General features: G+C 48.1%; 5 protein-coding genes across 5 annotated transcripts; 2 read left to right on the top strand and 3 right to left on the bottom strand.

Moving 5' to 3' along the window:
- Positions 1–135: 135 nt before the first annotated feature.
- Positions 136–1,421, bottom strand: BCR38DRAFT_454323 (uncharacterized protein; the record flags this gene model as incomplete). The annotated part of the gene is made up of 6 exons (XM_040861692.1): positions 136–269; positions 460–566; positions 677–749; positions 808–952; positions 1,126–1,336; positions 1,387–1,421. 6 exons carry the CDS (start codon positions 1,419–1,421, stop codon positions 136–138), a joined length of 705 nt encoding a protein of 234 aa, XP_040721524.1.
- A 1,174-nt stretch (positions 1,422–2,595) lies between these two features.
- Positions 2,596–3,987, top strand: BCR38DRAFT_493789 (cytochrome P450; the record flags this gene model as incomplete). Its single annotated transcript, XM_040864710.1, has 4 exons — positions 2,596–2,892; positions 2,982–3,224; positions 3,409–3,567; positions 3,622–3,987. The coding sequence occupies 4 exons, from the start codon at positions 2,596–2,598 to the stop codon at positions 3,985–3,987; spliced, it is 1,065 nt and encodes a 354-aa protein (XP_040721523.1).
- A 1,327-nt stretch (positions 3,988–5,314) lies between these two features.
- Positions 5,315–6,807, bottom strand: BCR38DRAFT_454316 (major facilitator superfamily domain-containing protein; the record flags this gene model as incomplete). The annotated part of the gene is made up of 4 exons (XM_040861691.1): positions 5,315–5,461; positions 5,497–6,382; positions 6,462–6,565; positions 6,643–6,807. 4 exons carry the CDS (start codon positions 6,805–6,807, stop codon positions 5,315–5,317), a joined length of 1,302 nt encoding a protein of 433 aa, XP_040721522.1.
- Positions 6,808–8,633: 1,826 nt separating this feature from the next.
- BCR38DRAFT_462908 (heterokaryon incompatibility protein-domain-containing protein) lies at positions 8,634–12,244 on the bottom strand. The gene is made up of 4 exons (XM_040862625.1): positions 12,027–12,244; positions 10,347–11,936; positions 9,217–10,306; positions 8,634–9,142 (listed from the first exon to the last, which is right to left on the bottom strand). The coding sequence occupies exons 1-4, from the start codon at positions 12,072–12,074 to the stop codon at positions 8,793–8,795; spliced, it is 3,078 nt and encodes a 1,025-aa protein (XP_040721521.1). The 5' UTR covers positions 12,075–12,244; the 3' UTR covers positions 8,634–8,792.
- Positions 12,245–14,865: 2,621 nt separating this feature from the next.
- BCR38DRAFT_480404 (uncharacterized protein) lies at positions 14,866–16,190 on the top strand (the record flags this gene model as incomplete). Its single annotated transcript, XM_040863274.1, has 4 exons — positions 14,866–15,141; positions 15,201–15,417; positions 15,479–15,822; positions 15,909–16,190. 4 exons carry the CDS (start codon positions 14,866–14,868, stop codon positions 16,188–16,190), a joined length of 1,119 nt encoding a protein of 372 aa, XP_040721520.1.
- Between the last annotated feature and the right edge of the window lie 3,139 nt (positions 16,191–19,329).

Genomic DNA, 19,329 nt, shown 5'->3' with positions numbered 1-19,329 from the left:
CTTCACCGCTCTTCAAGTAGCTGCACGACTCGATTGAAATGCAAAAATGTTATCTTGTGGTACCACACAAACTCGCAACCTCCACTTTCCTACGTCTTGTATAGCGTGTTACACAGATTCTGGATCTTGTGATATTCACGCCTTGAAAGTTCTTGCCTCTGTCATAGTAAGACGGCTAGACAATGACCGTGGTCGTGGCGAATCTCGGCATTCCCAAGCAACGGTTAGATTAACTTGAGGCATCAAGAACAACGCGGACCGGAGCAACTCTGTGCTCCTTGTGCGGGCCAAGTGACCGCTATATCAGCTCTGAATACCCAGGTCAATGCATAGCGGAGCAACTCAGTGTGCCTTTTCCGACACGGGCACTTATCAGACTGTTGGCTGGCTCTAAATGTCGAGAATATAACTTGTCGGAGCAATTGCATATCCACGTCCATCTATATTGATACAAAAAACCTTGGGGTAATTCCCGATGAACGTCGTTTTTAAGGATGTTAGTTCCGACTTCACCAGGTATGACCTTCGTGTGGTTTTGGTGAGCCACGGCTATAGCTAGCGTAAGTCTTTTATGGGACTTATAGGCTTACTGCGATAACTTTGACACTTCATCGCAGGCATGTAGTCAGTCAAGTGCGCTCCAAACCAAAGTTTGGATTCAATCAGATGAACTCACTTGAATGGCGACATCTCGACACACAAGGTATTGGACCAATGGTGGAGCGCGGCCTTGGACGCGTTGTACGATGCTTTGAGGTTGTTTAGTGATACCAAGCTTTGCGTCAAGTATTCTGAGCTTGGTCTTACATCCGTAAATGTACGGCACGATTCCTCCAATGGAGCCGATATTCACAATGGTTCCAGAAGCTTGGATGATCATGCCATGAAAGTGATGAACCATCTGCATAGGACCGAAAAGGTTGACATCAAACATTCCTTGACCGACGCACTTCTGTATCAATTGCAGTCATCGTGTAACCTGGCGAAACACTCCATCAGACTTGTTGCATGTATCCATGCGTTGCAGGAAATCTTACAGATTCCGCTAAGAATAAGTTAGCTTCAGCCCTGGAAAGGAGACGATGCCACCATGGTTTTATAGCTATTCACTCATGCATTGTTAACTCGAAAATCCAGAGAACCATCGGTGAGAGCTGAGATCTTCCTTTTCAAGTGTATCACATATTCTTCATTCGTCACATCCAGCGTAAACCAGGTGATGCCAGCCTCATCCAGATGTTCACTAGGCTCCTTTGGAAGCACGATGGCGATGACACGGACTCCCTGGCGAGTGTAATCTTTGACTAAAGCCTCGCCTATACCACCTTTGCCACACCTGCAAAAGTCAGTGAACTTTCAAAACTTCCGATATCGGGGAGTAACTACCCAGTCACCAAAGCAAACTTCTGTTCGCGAGACATAGCGAGAACACTTGGTACAGAAATTCTCAAGGGAAGGCTAGGGAGTCTGGGGGTGTTGTAGAATATGAGGTAGGCTTGCAATCAGTCTGGTATCTCCTGGGGCACTTACGCCTACGAAACCGGATGATCCGTCTCTAACGTGTATGTTCAGGACTTTATCCCTCATTCTTTACTCCGCACGACCAATTATAAGGCTGTGCGGAGGAAATAGTTTTTGTGCTCCTCTTCCGTGCGTATGTGACAAGCGAGGTCCGACGGTGGTATCATAAAACATTCCCGACATAGGATTGCGAGAGGGTCATACCATTTGCAAAACTTAGCAAAGAAGCGAGTCTTCTTATAATGGATCAATCGGGTAAATTTTGAAACGTACTGCTGCAGACCATGCAGGCAGCGTAGTGACCTATCTAAACTGCCGTGGCACAACAGGTTATTCACTCCTAGTAAGCAATATAAAGACTCTGCAACGCAGGACTACGCTGTAAATCATGCAGTCAGACTGGGTATGAAAAATAACAAAACCAGGGATCTGTAATCCTCTTCTGTTACAATTGAAAATAATGCAGTCAGCTTCACAATCACAACAACGTCCGGAAGACACATTAAGTCCTCACTATTACTATACGCGTCGCTCTATAGCCACGGTCGGTGTACACTAATGCAAGTAGGTAATTACCCGATTGGTTCACTCGTCTTCTCTGGTTGGTGTTCCTGTCTCGAAGCGGCAACTTGCTGCGCCAGGTCAGCCGTCGAATTATTGACCCTGGTCAACTGTACGCTTTGAAAACCCAGTCCACATAACTACATCATTAACCCGCCGAGAGAAACTCTCCGACTTTCATACTATGATATCACCTCAGAACTAAGCCGAGAACCGAAATCATGTCTCCAGATCTGAAGGCTGAGACTGTCGACTATGGGCTGTTGTAATGCTTTCGGATTGTTCTATTGCACCGCTTCCGGTACGGGGTTCTTCACTCAGACGGCCGTTGATACTGCTTGCTGTCATCCTTTTGATTTTTTCTACTACGTTCCGGAATTGATTCGAGCTTGCTTGAGACCCCTTCGCTGTGAGTGAACAACATACTTGTTTGCTTGACACCACTCGCTCAGAAGACACAGAGGACTTCGTTGGGTAGATACAGGGTACCACTCATACTCAGAATCAATGATTATGCACCAGGCTTGGTTGTCGTTGAGCTTCTCTGTCCTGACGATCATCATATGGAAGATCAGCAAGATTGGGCGGCGACCAAAGAACTATCCGCCAGGGCCGCCGACCTTACCTCTAATCGGCAATCTTCACCAAATGCCTAGACAGTGTTCACTTGCAGTTCCAAAAGAGGGCACAAAAGTATGGATCTATCTACTCGCTTATTCTGGGGACGAAAGTCGTCATTGTTCTATCGTCGGATCAGGTTGTCAAGGAGCACAGGACGTTTTGAGTGGGAGCCTTCGGCCGTTGTTGATGGTAAGTTACTTTTTCAAACTTCAACATATATATACAAAGATACTGATGTGCTGGGGCATCACTCGATATCTTGACTGACTGGATGCCAGAGATATGGCGAGACCTCGCGTATGGTCCGTAAGCTTGCTCACAGCCTTCTCAATGTTCGAGTTGCTCGAACCTATGTGCCATATCAAGATCTTGAAGTTAGAGCCATGTTGGTGGGATTCCTTGAGAAGCCCGATAACTTTGCCAACCACATTCGCCACTATACGACATATTTAACTACGCAGATGACCTTTGGTTATCGTACTCCGACTAGTGATGATCCCAACCTCTTGGAAATGTTCGACGTAAGTAGCTCGCTTTCCAGCCATGGAGTATGCTTAATCGACCACCTGCAGATTTTTGAGCGATTCTCAGACATGACTGGATCTCAGGCAAGTATCACCTCGTATTGAATAACATGGATGAAGAAATCTCCCGTCGTTTCTCAAAAACCTTGGGGTCTTTTATCTGACCCGCGTTGTCAAACAGGCTGCTGCTATATTTGACGTATTCCCTGTCATTAGACGTTTGCCTGATTTCCTCCTTCCCATCAAGATGATTGGAAGAGAAATACATAAAAGAGAACGTAAACTTTTCATGGGGCACTACTTGAATGCGCGGTCGCAGCTAAATGAAGGCACCTCAAAGGCAAGACACCATGATATCTCGTAGATTACTAACATTAGCTTACATTGACAATAGCCTTGCTGCTGTATAGACCTACTTCGCCTTCAAAAAGCAGAAGATTTTTCAGATGACGTTGCCTGCTATATGAGCGGCTCTCTTCTTCAGGCAGGGTCTGAAACTACATCTGCGATCTTGATTGGCTTTGTCCAAGCCATGGTTCTTTTCCCGGAAGTATCTAAGGAAGCTCAAGCTGAAATTGACCGCGTATGCGGCGATCGTCTGCCCGACTTGAATGACTTCCCAAATCTGCCCTATACTCGCGGATGTATAAAGGAAAGTCTGCGCTGGATGTCAACAGTTATCCTTGGCGTACCTCATGCCGTAACACAGGATTACTCATACCTTGGTTATAAAATCCCCAAAGATGCGTCCGTGGATTAGTTTGAATTGACTTTTGCGTTATAGTTAAGTTATTGAAGTCATTCGTACGGTGTGAAGACAGAGTGGCCAACTCGGTTGCGGGGTACGTTAAACTTTTCGTATATTATAATTATAAAACAAGTTGTTTTTACGTAAAAATACCAAACTGCCCAAATCTCATATAATAACTTCAAATCATGCCGTTTCGCATGTCTCAGGAAACACCGTGGTGTGATCCCTACATTCCGAAGCTGAAGAATGGTGACTTTCGTAAACTATCAGACGTGTTAATTTCAGAGACATTCCCAACAAAGAAGCGCGTCTGGACTTATCTCCATGTCACTGAAACACTAGTGACGAAAAAGGGGGCAAGCCATAGATGCTCAGTCTTGGAGTCTTGATAAATGGCAAAAGTACATGTACGAGACTTATATGGAGAAGTGATTAGTTTCAAAGCATGGACGAACCCGGCTGTCTGGTGAATTCATGTAGATGCATTAGAAAATTAATATGCCAAACCATTCTACAAACGCCTTCCGTCCCGTGCTGTCCTTGATGCCATAACGTTCAACAAGCTGCGAGTTCTGTCGTATTCGAGTTCAATTCAGGCAAGTGTCATCACTCAAGCTTTCATGCTGCCCCTCCGCTCTCCTTAACAGCGGCGGTATCCAACCTTCTCCAGGGGTATAGCATGGCCGCCATCAAGGCCGTACCTGCAAGAGCGCAACCTAAAGCAAATGTAACCTTGATCCCATCGAGATAGGAAGCGAGAATACCAGGCAGTCCTCCGCCGTGAAGACCTCGCGCAGTTGACCGGCGCCGGTGGCCACCACTTTCAAGGGATCCACGCTCGGTGCCAGAGCGGGTAGGGAGATTATCAATCTATTAACGAACGCAGACTGTGCAGCCGACACGCACAGGGCGCTGCCAATCGTCTGGAAGCTCAGCAACATAGATGTTGCGGACGATAGATCAGCGGGCTCGACGCTGACCTGACCTACACAGGTGGATTGTATTCATAAGCAAATTTGCCACGGTGAAAGATTGATAAGAAGCAATGCATCCGTCTGGCGGCCGCATCCGCAGGCGTGGCTGGCGTTACCGACGAGGCCGTGAGCCTATGCATCCGCAGAAGCAAGTGAACGGCGAGCTAAGCATGTGTGAGCTCAGAATGTATCGATCCAAGAAGGCCAGGTACTGGGTACTTACTAGGAACCGGCGTTCTCCGTATCTGTGGTCGTATAACTGCTCAGTGGAGTGTATCGTTTCTTAGTCAGCTGTCCACCATCTTGGGGCCACCCGTAGAAGCCGACTTGTTATTCGTCCTGATCAACCAGAACCTCAAAACTCACGCAGACGCAATGGTCAAGAATGCAAAAGCGCAGTTGCTTGACATGGCGATTAGATAACGTGGCCCATCGTTTTTGGGGTACAAATACGCCGTGTAGATGTAAGATGCGTTGGCGACGACATTGACAATCGACAGACTGACGGCCTTTTGTCACGCGTCTGGCCCAGTGTGGCGGATACCCAGCCGAGGATTACCGAGTTGACGGCGTAGGCTCCAGACGCGAACAGGAAACAGGCTAAGTACCTTGCACCGAAGTTGAGCGTCGCGCACGAGATGACGAATCCCACGAGCGCAGCTCCCATAGAGAAGGTGATGTGCCAGGTCCGTTCGTTGTAGCGGCCCGATGTCCAACCTACCAAGTATCCGAAGAAGCTAGACAGGAGGTAAGGAGGACAGGTGAGTACCAGCGTGATGGTGGAGCTGAACCCCAGTCTGCCGACAACGGTGGGGGAAAAGTTGTTGAACGAGCAGGCCGAGAGATGCATGTTCTGCATAAAGCAGAGTAGATACAACCTCGGGTCCTTGATCGCCTGCATTAACCCGGCTCTGCTTCCCTTGCTCTCCTCGCCGCCGACCGTGTCGCGCTGGATGCGATCATGCGCCAGTTGCCTCTCCTCGGGCGTCAACCAAGAAGTCGTCAAAGGCGTGTCAGGAAGCAAAATTATCCCAATCGCCGCCACTCCAAGCGTCACTACTCCCTCGATGATGAACAGCCACCGCCAGCCCTTGATCCCATGCGCGCCATTAAGCGTCTCGAAAGTAGCAGCGGCAATGAGCCCCGCGAAGGTCGTGGCAAAGATATTGCCCGAGTAGAGGATGGATATCCGAGTGGCGATCTCCTTGCGCGTGTAGAAGACGGACAGCAGGTAAAGGGCGCCCGGGTAAAAGGGCGCTTCGGCGATGCCGAGGAAGAAGCGGACGACCACTAGGCGCTTGTCATCCTGAACCAAGGCCGTTAAAGCAGATATGATGGCCCAGGCGGCCATGCAGGTGCACATATACCATGAGGGGCGGATCTTACCCGAGGACATGAGCATATTAGAGAGGATTTGCATCAGGAGGTATCTGGGTGAAACTGGGGGTTAGTTGTTGTTTGTACTCGGGGATTTTGTCCACGGCGGGGATATAAATATTCAGTACTTACCCGGCGAAGAAGATCGAGATGCACGTGTTGTACTGCGTGCCCTCTAGGTGCAGGTCATCTTCTAGGCCGTTGAGACGAGCATTGGCGATCGCATTCCGGTCAAGCTAAAGGATGTGTAAGTACGAGACATTGCGTTTCTTTTTTTCGGGGGCTTCCAGCTCGAGCTTCTGAAGACGCTTACGTAGTTCATAAAGTACATTGCCCACAACATGGGCATGATCCTGTAATCGAGTTTTCTCACAAGCTTGATCTCCAAGGGATCTGTCTTTTTGACAGCACCGGAGTAGTCACCAACAGGCACGGCCTCGACATCATTCTTCTCTCTGATCGACGACGACTCGATCATTTCAGCCTCGTATTTGCCCGCAGGCACTGTTTTCTCAACCGCCATAGTGACTCAAGGTTGCGGATATCGGGTTGATTAACAGAGCTTCGAAGACAAGATCCGAGTGAGGGCAAAGGGCAAGAGTGTCCGAGGCCTACGACGGCTTGAGTACTTTAACTTGCGCCACCGGAAGAGCCATGGCTTTTTATCTCTGTCACTTTTAATGTCTTCCACTTTGCCAAGTAAATGTAGCGCCATCATGGGCTCAGAACCATGGCACTGGATCAAGCCAAGCCCAGCGCACTATCCGTTTCCCCACGGGGAAGACTTTGATAGCGGACTTTATCTACTCCGAGGTGTGCCCTCCCGTTGGAGTGGAAAGAGGAGAAATCCCCAGGTTCCTAGTCGCCATTCCCCGCATTAGATCTACTATGGGAAAGTTCTAGTTTGTACCTTCTAGAAACCCTCGTAATGCTATACCTACCTGACAGTGTGGTTTTACTTTGGCATGATCCCGAATACGGGATGGCGGGGGAGATTGGGGTGAGGATTCACAGCGCGCCCACCTATTAACTGTCTCGGATTGGCGGCCGGCTGAGCAGCCATGCCGAGTATTTGTACTTGGTCTAGATCCAATTTATGGCATTGTGTCGCGAGCCTATTATGGATTACTTTTGGGGATAACATTTTCCGACACGGTTCAGGGGTATAGCAATGTTAACAGAATTTCTCCATTTCTACACCGCTTATCATAATGGTGGGGTGACCATACAGACAGGGAAAATAAATTTGATTGTCCGCATCCTTGTGGCCAGACAAGACTTACCAAAGCTCAATAATTACAATGTATCCCGACTATCTTCCCAACAAGCCGTATTGCATAATTTCCAACTCCAGAAAAAGGAAGTAAGACTGTCACACTGTTCATTAACCATACTAATGTCACGAAAACACCTTTGTAGATGGGGATAATGTAGGCTTCAACGTCTTCTACCTCCCCGAATAAGTCCTTGTGTGGCCCATGCTTGTGTTGTTCAAGGTCCTTAAAGGTCGCAAAGCCATCTGGGCATCCAGCAACTGGGCACCGGTGAGGCTTAGAGTGTAAAAATGCGGTTTTCTTGGACAGGTGGACGGGTGCTGAGATGCAAGTAAAAAGCCGTGGTGCACGAGGAGCAGCGTACGATGGAGCGCGATTAAGACCATCCACTGCTCGTGAGTAAACTTCTTGTTGCATCTGCGCATTATCGACCTCGTCGGCGGCGAAACACTCCCCAAGCTATTTGATCCCGCGTTCTGTGATGAAAGGTGGTGAGTTTCAGGCAGGTTGTCATTTCTCGACCGACCCTCAACGTAAGCTTCGTTTTCTAGCCAGAACTGGGTCGACAGCTGAGAAGCGATGGAAATATGCGTTTCGTTATTCATGGGGGCCAGCGTGATAGCCTCAGGACGTTCTGGTTGTGTTGATTGAATATGACGATAGCACTTACATCAACTGATGTTTGAAAGTCACATCCGCGCTGTTATCGTCGATAGTGAAACTTCCTCGAACATTTGACGCGATAGCAATGATCAGAGTCATTATTGCTCACACTAACCGCATATTAAAGTGCATATAAATTAATGTCACGCTATTGCCTTAAAGTCGTTGAGCATGTATCGGTGGCACTAAATTGGTGAGGTTTGTCAGGGCAACAAATGCAAAGCCAGACCTCGCCGAACGTCCTTTGGAGAGCCCTTCTGACCTTCTGAGTTTTGGGGCGTAACTCAGTCGATTTTATGTATAGAACTTCTTTATTACTGTGTTGAAAAGGATCTGACTATAAATTATATACAAACGTCCCCGTATACCAAACGTTTTATCCTGGGATACCCCTTGCTTTTCGTACGATACAGTCCAGTGACCAAATTTAGTAGTTAGTGTCAAATTTCCTCAACAGAAACAACTAGAAACACAAAATATTATGAGATATTAAGCGAGAAAAAGAGTAAAGTAAATCAGGGGACGATTAGCGGATCTCAAAAACCCGATCAGGTAGCCCTTCGGTGATGTGCAGCCGCACGGCTTCCCCATCCATCATCCCGTGGATATACGCTTCACCCATGAAAGTGTAGTAAAAATACGGATCATCCTCCTTTGCCTGCTTCTTTGCATTCTTACGTGCCTGCCCCTCTTTCTCCGCCTTCTCTCGCGCCAACTCTTCTGGGCTCTTCTCTTGTGCCACTTCCTCCGTGTTCTTTTCTACAGCATCCTCAGAGTCGCCTCGACTCGTGGCTTGCTCAGTCAATTCTTCACTCTGGTTCTCTCCAGCTGGTACTTCTGGAGCTTTTCCTTTGTCTTCGTTCTTCGTCTTCATCACTGAGTGTCTTTGCATGTTTTCCCATTTCCGTTTCTGTTCTTCTTTCATCTTGTTTATATTGTCGCGTCTTAACTTCGCTTCCGCTTTGCGCTCTTTCTTGTCCTCTTCTTCTTTTCTGCCGCTTGCTTCTCTTTCCATTGTGAAATTTGACGATCAAGTGCTGCTTTCTCTTCTTCTACTTCTTTTTTCCAGAGATCCATCGATTCTTGGCCCTCATCTCTCTTGATCTGATTCAATTTCTTCTTGTATCGCAATTTGCGGAAGCATGCTTCCTCACAAATTGACATTGCAGATTTCATTGCCTCGACTGCATCTTGCATGCACTCTTTTTCCAGGTCGTCGGGATTCTTCTTTTTGCCTCTCCTGAGAATGACAGGGACGGAGCAACCATCCATGATGCAGACAAAGTCCTTCGGTTTGACATTCTGGTTTGCCAAACCGAGTATCTTTAATTCGTTGTCACCAGACCCGATTGTCTTGGTGGTGACCTTTATCAAGCAACGATTCCATATTACAGCCTGCACTCGACGACAAAACTCCGCAACAATGGAGTTCCTCTCGCTATTTATAAGCGCCCCTGTGTCCACGGATCCGCCGCGAAGTCCGCCCTTCTTCACCGACTCCTTACACGCAGTCGCGTAATAGTAGGGCGGGTTACGATTGTCTTTTCCTCGATCGGCCACTAGCGTTCTCCAAAATTCTGCCGGGGGATCACTTTCGCCATCCACAGCGTCTTCCCAGCCAGCCATCTGCGCCCATGTCTCAGGTATCTGTCCGCCCCTAGATGGCGCATTTACCTCGTCGATTTCTGCCAGAACAAATCCTTTGGTGTAGAGACTGTAGTGTCCATGGCCTACTTTGGGCCTCTTGCGGAACCTAAGACAATTCTCTGATCGTAGGTCGACCTTGGTGTTCTGCACAGCGCTGTAGTTGCGATGGCCGTCAAGTGGTAAGCCCACTAGAGGATCCGCGTTTCGTCTTCCCATCCTCCTCATGCTTCCAGCATGGTGGTATAAAGCAAAAGAAGCGCCCGAAATACGGGACACCCAGGATGGAAGATGGAGGTCCTCTTCCCCCCCGCCCCTCCCCCTCTTCTGCTTCGTCGACGTCGCTGGTGAAACGGTTGGGGTCTTTTCTGTGTTCTTTTGGGCCCTTGGGCCTCTCTGGAAGAAACTTTTTGGTGAAGTTGTTAAACTTATCGACCCGTTTTGGCTTGTTTTCGTCAAGCCATTTCTGGGCATCATTGAAATACTTTTCCATATCCTTTGTGTCTTCCTGTCCATTTTTCAGCTTTCTCGAGCGCTCCCACTTTCCATGTAGAGCTTCGCGATTCTCTTGAAACTTGTACAAAACTGGCTTCTTGTGGGGTACATTGGTGGTAGATGTCACTATCGGATCAGGGGCCCATGGCCGACACAGAATATCCAGTGCGCGTGTACCATCTGATCCTTTTGCGCCCTGAATGCAGAATGACACAAAGTCCTTACAGACGTCGCTGTATGGGCGGCTATAGTCGACTCTGAAAGGTTTCCGTTCCAGAAAGCTCGAGACCGTGGACATTATTGTAGCCTCCTCAGACCCATCCAGGGAGACAGTTCGCAACTCTGCAAATGGCGAGGTGTCTCGAGCAATTGCCAGCAACGAGTACACCGCGTCTCGGGGCTGCGAAGCCTCAAATACCGACAGGCTGGATACCAGATACTCGAGGCTGAGAAGTGGTCGCTGTGTGGTATACTCAAGTGGCTTGGGCTTGGTTGTTTTTTTCTGCCCCTTTGTCATTTTCGGACTCAAATTCGCTTTCGCTTTGGCGTTGAATCGCGAGCCCTCGATCATATGTCTCTTCAGCTGTGCAGCATATGTCCCATCCTGTCGGAACACCTTTCCCGTAGCTTGGACGAGAACACTGGCCCCCAACTCAGAGACGTGCTCGAACCATCGTGGCACATGTCCAAATGCCTCATCTTTTTGCATGACTTCAGACAGTCGGTGTGTTGCCGTCTCGACTTCCACAAAGAGCTCTACCGCGACAGCAAAGTGCTCCCATGATATCTGGTCGCTGCCACAGTATACAGTAGCCGCACGAGCCAGAGCAATTTCCTGGACAACCCATCGCCGCGAAAACCAAGGGCGCTGCATGAGAAGCAACAGGGACTGCCACTTCGGCGCATTTTCCCTCTTTTCCGAGATAGAGTCGAAGTTCTCCAGCTTCATAATTTCAGAGATAAATGAGATAGCTGTGGCACTGTCGTCATTGTTCTCACCTAGCCATACGCAAACCTGCTTTGAGCAGTTGTAGATCCGCGACATCATTTGCACTTGATGGTTGCGCTCTTCGTGATTCGCTTGGTCGATCCACAAAGCGTCGATCCACAAGAATCGACTGTCCCTGGGGTGCCGCAAATATTTGAGAGCAAGTATGAGTTCACGGGTGATTGCCAAGCGATGATGCTCAGTACCGATGCTGCTGGTGCTGCCGGTGATGATCCTGATGCCGCAGTCCTTGCTCTCCATACCCCAACACCATGACAATGCTTCATACTCAACAACATCATCATCATACAACATGCTCTCATTTTCATCTTGGCCTCCATTCTCCGATCGATCTTTAAATTTGTTCGATCCTGTGCCAACCTTTCGAATTATGTTGTTTTGATCATATTCAACCTCGAAGAGCTCGCAGGTGATCTCCGGGTTGTTCAGACCGCCAGGCACAAGCCGAAGAAGTCTGATGCGTCGCCGCATCGAATGAAGAGGTTTATATTCGTATACTGGCAGTCCATGTAAATCATTGAACTTAGAGACTCTCGATCTCTGTTCTCTTCCCTTCTGAACAGTATTTGCCGCTATGTAGGTGATGCCATCGATTTCGAAGGATCTCGGCACCGAGGACTCCATGTCCGCGCCTGCCTGCATCGAAAGTGTCGGTGCCATTTCCCTGGAATGGCCAATTGAATATATGAGTACTTTGATGAGAGAGGCTGATGCGCATAAGAGCAACTCAGAGAGATGCGATTGGAGCCGGTTTATGATATAGAAACAAGGAATTGGCCTTGGCTGGCTGTACTGCAGATTACCAGCCTTTGAGGGTCTACTAAATTGCCAGTTATCTCTAACGAGATCATCTTCACCAGAAATGATCAGACTCTGTGGTATAAAAAGCTTCACACCCGAATCTGCCGTTAATTCGTGATTGGTTCAGCCTGGCTTACAGCTGCAGCTGCAGCTGTAAGTTCTATAGCCAAAAGCCCAACCAATGATTTTGAGATCTTTATCGCATGGATGTTAAATTAAGTGGCTATCCATTGGCCAAGATGCATTCACAGGACGCCAAAGCTCGGGAACAACTACCTATTGTGTCTCAAGGGTGTGGAAGGTTATCAGCCGTTTTATGCCACGGCGGCAACACAACCCAATTGTTTCACTCAAATTTTCAGCAGAAAATAGAACATGACAATTCGGCTCACACTCCCCCGAGCATTGTCAACTGTAATGTAACCCACCTTCAATCGCTGGGTACAGTCCCGGCTAAGACGGGTACGACCAACCTGCAACTGAAAGCCATTCCATCTCACATCGGGTTAAAAATGGTTAAACTCTTGGAGATTTCACGGCATTATAATGAATGAAAGAAACATTGCACTATAAACACAGGCACATGAATTTGTACTTTTGCTATATCAATCTAGAGCATGGAGGCATATATATGCAGAAGATACAGGGGTCCTGGGGACACCACCACGGGGTCCCGGCGCCTCTACCAACAGTACGCCTAGGGGCCGCTACGTCGGCGATCTCTTGGAGGTTTTGGATGACCCAATCGATCGCCTGATCTAGCTCTGTTCTCGTCTCAGCCGGTAAATAGTTCATGAATCACTGGCCCGACTCGGCTACGATTAGCCACTTATCTGCCATTGTCCAATTCCACCCCTCGGTGTTACGGCGGCCTTCATTCGCTGCCTCCTCGTTAGATATTACCCTGATTACTTGCGCCCTATGGTCCGATCCTTCTAGGCCCGGGTCCCCTTCGTCGCCCATGCAAGGTCAATAATTGAGTGCGGACAATGCTGAAGGGGTGTGTCAGATAGGGCACCTGGTTCCTAGGTTCAGAAATAATATGGCACTAGAGAAGACTATTGTCACTTGAAGTTCAGAAGGCGAAAGGAACCCCTTTCCCAAAAGTAACACCAAAGTTACTGTCCACTTAGGGGTCAGACACCTGAACAACGTACCTCCGACATGTTCTAAAGAATCTATAAAAGGCATCCTTTCCCAATACAACAATTCACACCCCATATGCACTCGCATCAAATGGTAGCATCTCCTCAAGATTGAGTAAATCCACCAAACCAAATAAACCATCCATCCATCGATCAAGATCACCATCATGGCTACGATCCTATCGCCGCCAGCGTTTCGCACGCACCAAAACCAGCCAGATCGGCCCCAGATCTATCAAGATCACCATCGCGTCACGCACCTATCACGCACACCTTCATTAAGAGGACCCTTTCATTAGGCCAGTCTTCTACCAGCACCTAAGCATTACGATCGCAGATATTACGAAGCGATCACTATCACAGTCTATCGAGGGACCCTTCCACTCGGCCAGTCCAGCACTAGATCTATCAAGATCACCAGAATCATCAAGGGACCCTTTCACTAGGCCAGTCTCTACCAGAATAACCGTCCCGGAGTCGATCCACAACATCAAGCGCCCACAGCCGCCGGCCGTCAAGATCTCTCTGACTTCGTTTCCTTTCATCGAGTCGAGTCCATCGCCGTCGCCTTCCGATCATACGATTCCCCATACTAAGCGCACCAGAGCGAACACATCGTCAAGAGCACTGCCCCGAACACAGTCAAAGGTATCGGCATCCGTAGCCCCGTCAAGGTCAGATATACAGCAGCGGGCAACATGATGCAACAGTACTTTGGCCTAGCTATCGACACAAAGCCTTCGGAGACCCCGCTATACAGAACTTGGCTTGAGCAGTCTCCTCCGAATACAGCGATTTGGCCAACTTAGCAGCTCTACACCCTGGCAAGTACCCCTGCACCAAACGTACTGAGGACAGTACCATTTTCCGTGTAGCCCGGCATTTTGATACGTGACCCCATGGGGGGTTACCCTATAGCTATAGATAAGATAGATAAGAGCTATAAAAGAGCTCTGCCAGGCCAGAATAGCTGACCTGGTGATCCTTTCCCAATACAACAATTCACACCCCATATGCACTCGCATCAGTAAATTAATAGGTGGAATTTCAAGAAAACTTTACAGATGTAGGCATGTTTTGCCTACTTAATATAGCTTACGAGAAACATTTGGCACATACGACCAGAGGTTGCAGAGAACTCAGGATCCCGTCCGCTCTCCTATAGATAAACTGGAAACCGCTAGATTAGTAGTTGGGCGGGTGACCACCAGCGAATCCCTAGTGTTGTATGTTTTACTATTTTTGACATATTTTACCTCCTTTGTAAGGAGATATTAACGTAATTTCTTTCCCTCCCTCGCTTGAACGAAGTTGAAAGTTACCTATAGTTAGTGCCTCTTATTTGTCTTAGAAATCATGCGAGGCTTAACTACTTAAGATTAGAGAAAGTATTTAAAATGGAGGATCTTAGCCTCTGCTATCTGTTACTCTTTGTGCAGAGCAACTAGATTTCAATTATTTCCTCAAGCAACCAACCTAGGCATTCCTTTTGACTAATTTGCACCATGGTCTTGAGCCGAAGTCCCGCTATTTCAAAATGGAATACATTACTCCTACTCATATGTTTCTCCCTTCTGGCTGGTGCTGCAGATGTCAGTGGTGTGAATGCCGACCTCAGGTCTTTTCTCACTGATCCTGTCCGAGCTTGGGCAGCCAACACAACCATCTCATTTCCAAGCTCTACAGAATTCTTCGATGCTACAGAGCGATGGACAATCTTCCGCTCCCCAACCTATCGTGCTGCCATCAGTCCGGGAACAGAAGAAGATGTTATAAAGGCCGTACGTGAAGAACAGCTGGATATATCCCTGTCCAACTAGCGAGGGCTAATATACTCTAGGTTAAACTTGCGACATCACTGAAGATCCCGTTCCTTGTCACCGGACACCATCACGAATACACCACGACCCTTGGGAACCTTAGAAATGGTATTGCTATCGATTTGAGCCACTTCATATTCATCGAATTGGACGTAGCTGCCGAGACTGTCACCATTGGTCCTGGCGTTACCGCAGGTGACGTCTTCGACCCTTTATATGAGGCAGGCTTCGAAATTCGTAAGCTCCCAGCCCTGATTCTACCACATCGTTTGTCCTAACCAATTTTCTTCTTCAACAGAAACCGGCAGTGCCTCCTGTCCCGCCCTAATCGGCGTCACGCTCGGTGGTGGTCTTGGGCGATTCACGGGTGTTCACGGCTTGCTGTTGGACGCATTAGTTTCCGTAAGGTTGATAACAGCCGATGGTAAATTGAGGGAGGTATTGAAGAATAAACATCCGGACTTGCTCTGGGCCATCCGTGGAGCGGGTGCAAACTTTGGCGTCGTCACGTCTGCTACTTACAAATTAAGCCCACTGAGGAACAACGGGGATATTCTCAACGCCGACTTCATCTTTCCGGCCGAGAAGAGCTCCGGATATTTCCGTGCTCTGGAGGCCTTGGAGAGATTCAACAGGATATATGTGAGTATAGTCTCTATGTTCTCACTTTGCCCCGGCCCCAGCAATCGCTCAACCTTAAGGGTTTGATTCAACAAAGGCTAACATAGTACGCGCCTGGTAGAAACCCAAACATGATATGGAACAAAGGAGACAATGTCACTGCGCAAGCCGCAAGCGCTCTCGGGCGAGAGCTCCGCGATGACCTCCGGTTCACATCGGGATACTCGGAGCCCTCTGTGTTCATCAATTATGCCCGTGGTGATGAGACCTTGGAGCGGATCTACAGCAGAGATAATCTACCACGCCTAGCAAGCCTGAAGAAAAAGTGGGATCCGAATCATGTTTTCAGTTTCAATAACATATTTCCTACGGAATACCCTGCCAACTAATCATAAAGGGCTGGCAAGGGAGACAGCGGGGATGCTTTGGAGTTTCTTTTCCTATAGAGTGCTGGCGCTAGTGTACTTGCTATTGTTTCGTTAGACGGATAGAAGGCGGGGCCCCTGTTTCTAGACACCGAGGACTTCATATGTCAATCAGCGTTGTATCGTATTTTCTGTTTTACTTCGAGAGTCGGATTTTGGTATCTAAAACCGCAGTAATAGTCCAATATTACTGTATTTCCAACTATATACTGCAAAATACCGGGTAAAGAGCTTTAGTGCTGTTGGCGTCCGAGTATCATACTGTGCTTCCACCCGTACTTGACCACTCTTCACACTCTTCTCCTTCTGTTACACACAAAGGTGGTCAAAGATTTGTGAGGTTGTAAAAGCATGACATTCTATCTAGTCCTATGGAGCACGAAGGTTGGACTTAGTCCCGAAGGGCTAAGTCACGTGGTAACCTTGGTGGTCTTGGCAAAGCCCACCAAGGTTGCCTAACACCTTCTCTCTTCTCTTCCTCTTGTATGCTAAAGTATATGCAATAAATCTCTATAAGTATCATTTCATCTCAAATACGCTGCGCTTTCTATTCTCCAAAGATGATATTACTATACCATTCTACAGTGCGTTTACCGCGCCTGACTGAAACTTGAATGAATCGTTAAATATACTCTATAAAATATTGACATAGGTTGTCTTGGTTACCACGCCGGCTTCGATTAGCACGCCGATACCCATCCAGAAGCTCGTCAGGGTTGTGCTGTAAACAGCCTCCAGCGTGCTCGATGCTTGGGCTGTGTCCGTGGGCGTCGCTATTGGTGCAACGCTCCCTAGTATATTCAGGATGGATGCCGCATCTGTCACTCCGTCCAGAAGGCTGCCGACATTACCCAACAAACCCCTGACTCAACCTGGTAGAAGTTGCCTCTCTCCAACGATGGTAACATCGACTGCGGTAGCTGGCACGCTTGACTCCGCATAGCAGAAGGCCGGTGATGGCGGTTGCGACAGCCTCGAAAGGCATTATTACGGTTTCTGAGTCCACTCGAATTACCCAAATGCAAACCCTCTCAATTCCAAAAGTTCTCGGGAACAGCGGGGAACAAGCCATGTTATACTGCTCTACCCTCTCGGCAGCACCTCATGAGCTTTCTCGTGACATCAAGCTGCCATCAACTTAGTCTTCAGAGTTCTTGATCGCCCGCAGACGACTTCGAGACCTCTCTCGATTTATGTTCAATTAATATAGATCGTTCTCGGACCGCTGAACTCCCGTACAGTCTGGTGCTGTGCTAAGCGCCGTGCTAGCGAAGTAGAGATCCCTAAAGACGGCGTGGCTTGCGCCGCCTTTGAAGCCCGAATATCTGTATATACTTAAGGATCAACCAATCCCCAAACAAGACTGATATTGAACCACTTATGTCTTCCTAGATATATCATAGGGATCGAAGACAACGAGAAGTAGCGCTTGAAATGCCTCATACAAAATCGTATTAATGATATTGATCCTGCAAGCCAAACAAGTGCCGGTGATTCGGTTATTCATTCATTAGCGCTTAGTAGTTTTAGCAAAGCAATGGCGGAACAAAATGTTCTCCATTTCCAACGACCAGAGTAACCTATCGATCGGATACCGGTCCGGACCGGTCCGATATTCCGATATCGATACCGATCGGTAGCACATTTTGTTCATTAGATCGATACCGGTGGCAGTTTGCGCCACCGGTATCGATCGTTCGATCTGACCGGACCGGTTATATGGAGGATTCTGAGGGCATCGTGACCCTTGTTGTTGACCCTGGTTTTATCTAACCTAATACGGTTAGGCGTTGTTTTAGGTAGGAAAAGTGAAGAGCTGAGTTGGCGTGAGCATTATATGGCTAGGTTGAGGAAGCGTTGGGAAGGTGACTATAAAAATAGGTAAGTATAGTATCTAGATAACTGTTCATCTCTGTCACGACCTGGGTTGCATCGCATTGGTAGAGACCTCGATTAGGTGCTATCGACGAAGATTCTACTCTAAGGAGCGAAGGAAAGAAGATCACAAACTTAGGTTTGAGGGAGCGCGACTAAGTCGTCCACGCTTGGCGGGGCTCCTGCAGGGGTTATGATTGGCTTCCCATCTGGCACTGCCATAGCAGGTGTTCCAGCTGTAAGTCACCTGGTTGTAGTGAGTCTGCGAGGGTTGACCTTCACAATCTCTAACTGACCCTCGTCTAGGCCCCTTCCTGAGACCAACCCTTTAGCTGAAGTGAGAACCAGCCAGTCCTTACGATGCTTCAACGCCGCGAGCGTTTTTATATGAGCGACGCCGACTCCGAGGTCCTTGATTCGCAAAGTACACAAGATACACAGCCAATAGCAAAGAGAAGGAAAGGAAAGGGCAGAAACACAAAGCCGGTGCCGATTAGGCAGGAAGAATCACAACAAGACGAGCTTGACCTCTACCTGGCAGAACCTGTGGTTAACGTGGACCAATATTTAAAGGACCCAGTAGCTTGGTGGCGTGATATTGGCGCAAAACGTTTCACCAAACTGTCTTATATGGCTGTTGACTTCCTTACGATACCTTCAGCCCAAGCATAAACAGAACGCCAGTTTAACAGCGTAGGAGAGATGGTATCAGCACGAAGATCTCGCCTAAAACGCCACGTTATTGGGGCATCACAATGTATCAGGTCATGGAGTTTAGCAGGCGTTTATCAGGCTGAGTTGCCACTCCATCTGCTTGACAAGGTATCAAACGTTGAATTGGATGGTGAGGTTTCACGCGAATTAGCTAATTGGGCGCAAAACCGTTAAAAATAAACAACTCCGTATAACCGCTATTGATCGATCCGACCTCTATCTGACCGGACCGGTTATATATGTGATTGATACCGATCGATACAGGTTGCTTAGTAATATGTACCGGTACCGATCGGGTGAATATGATGTTGATCGATACCGGACCGGTATCGGTATCGGTGAAGAATCATGATCGATATCGATCGATTGGTCACTCTGCCAACGACGCATGTTAACGATCTTGGTGATGCCTTCCTCTTTTCGAAAGGGTCACTGATAGCTTGGGGCAACATAGCAATTTTCTTCAGAGCTAGATTTAGCACACACTCCCATGACTGACTTCTGCCAAGTGTAA

Source organism: Pseudomassariella vexata (genome assembly GCF_002105095.1).
Source record: "Pseudomassariella vexata strain CBS 129021 chromosome Unknown BCR38scaffold_1, whole genome shotgun sequence".
Classification (NCBI taxonomy): domain Eukaryota; kingdom Fungi; phylum Ascomycota; class Sordariomycetes; order Amphisphaeriales; family Pseudomassariaceae; genus Pseudomassariella; species Pseudomassariella vexata.
This window is presented reverse-complemented; position numbering and strand designations above follow the sequence as displayed.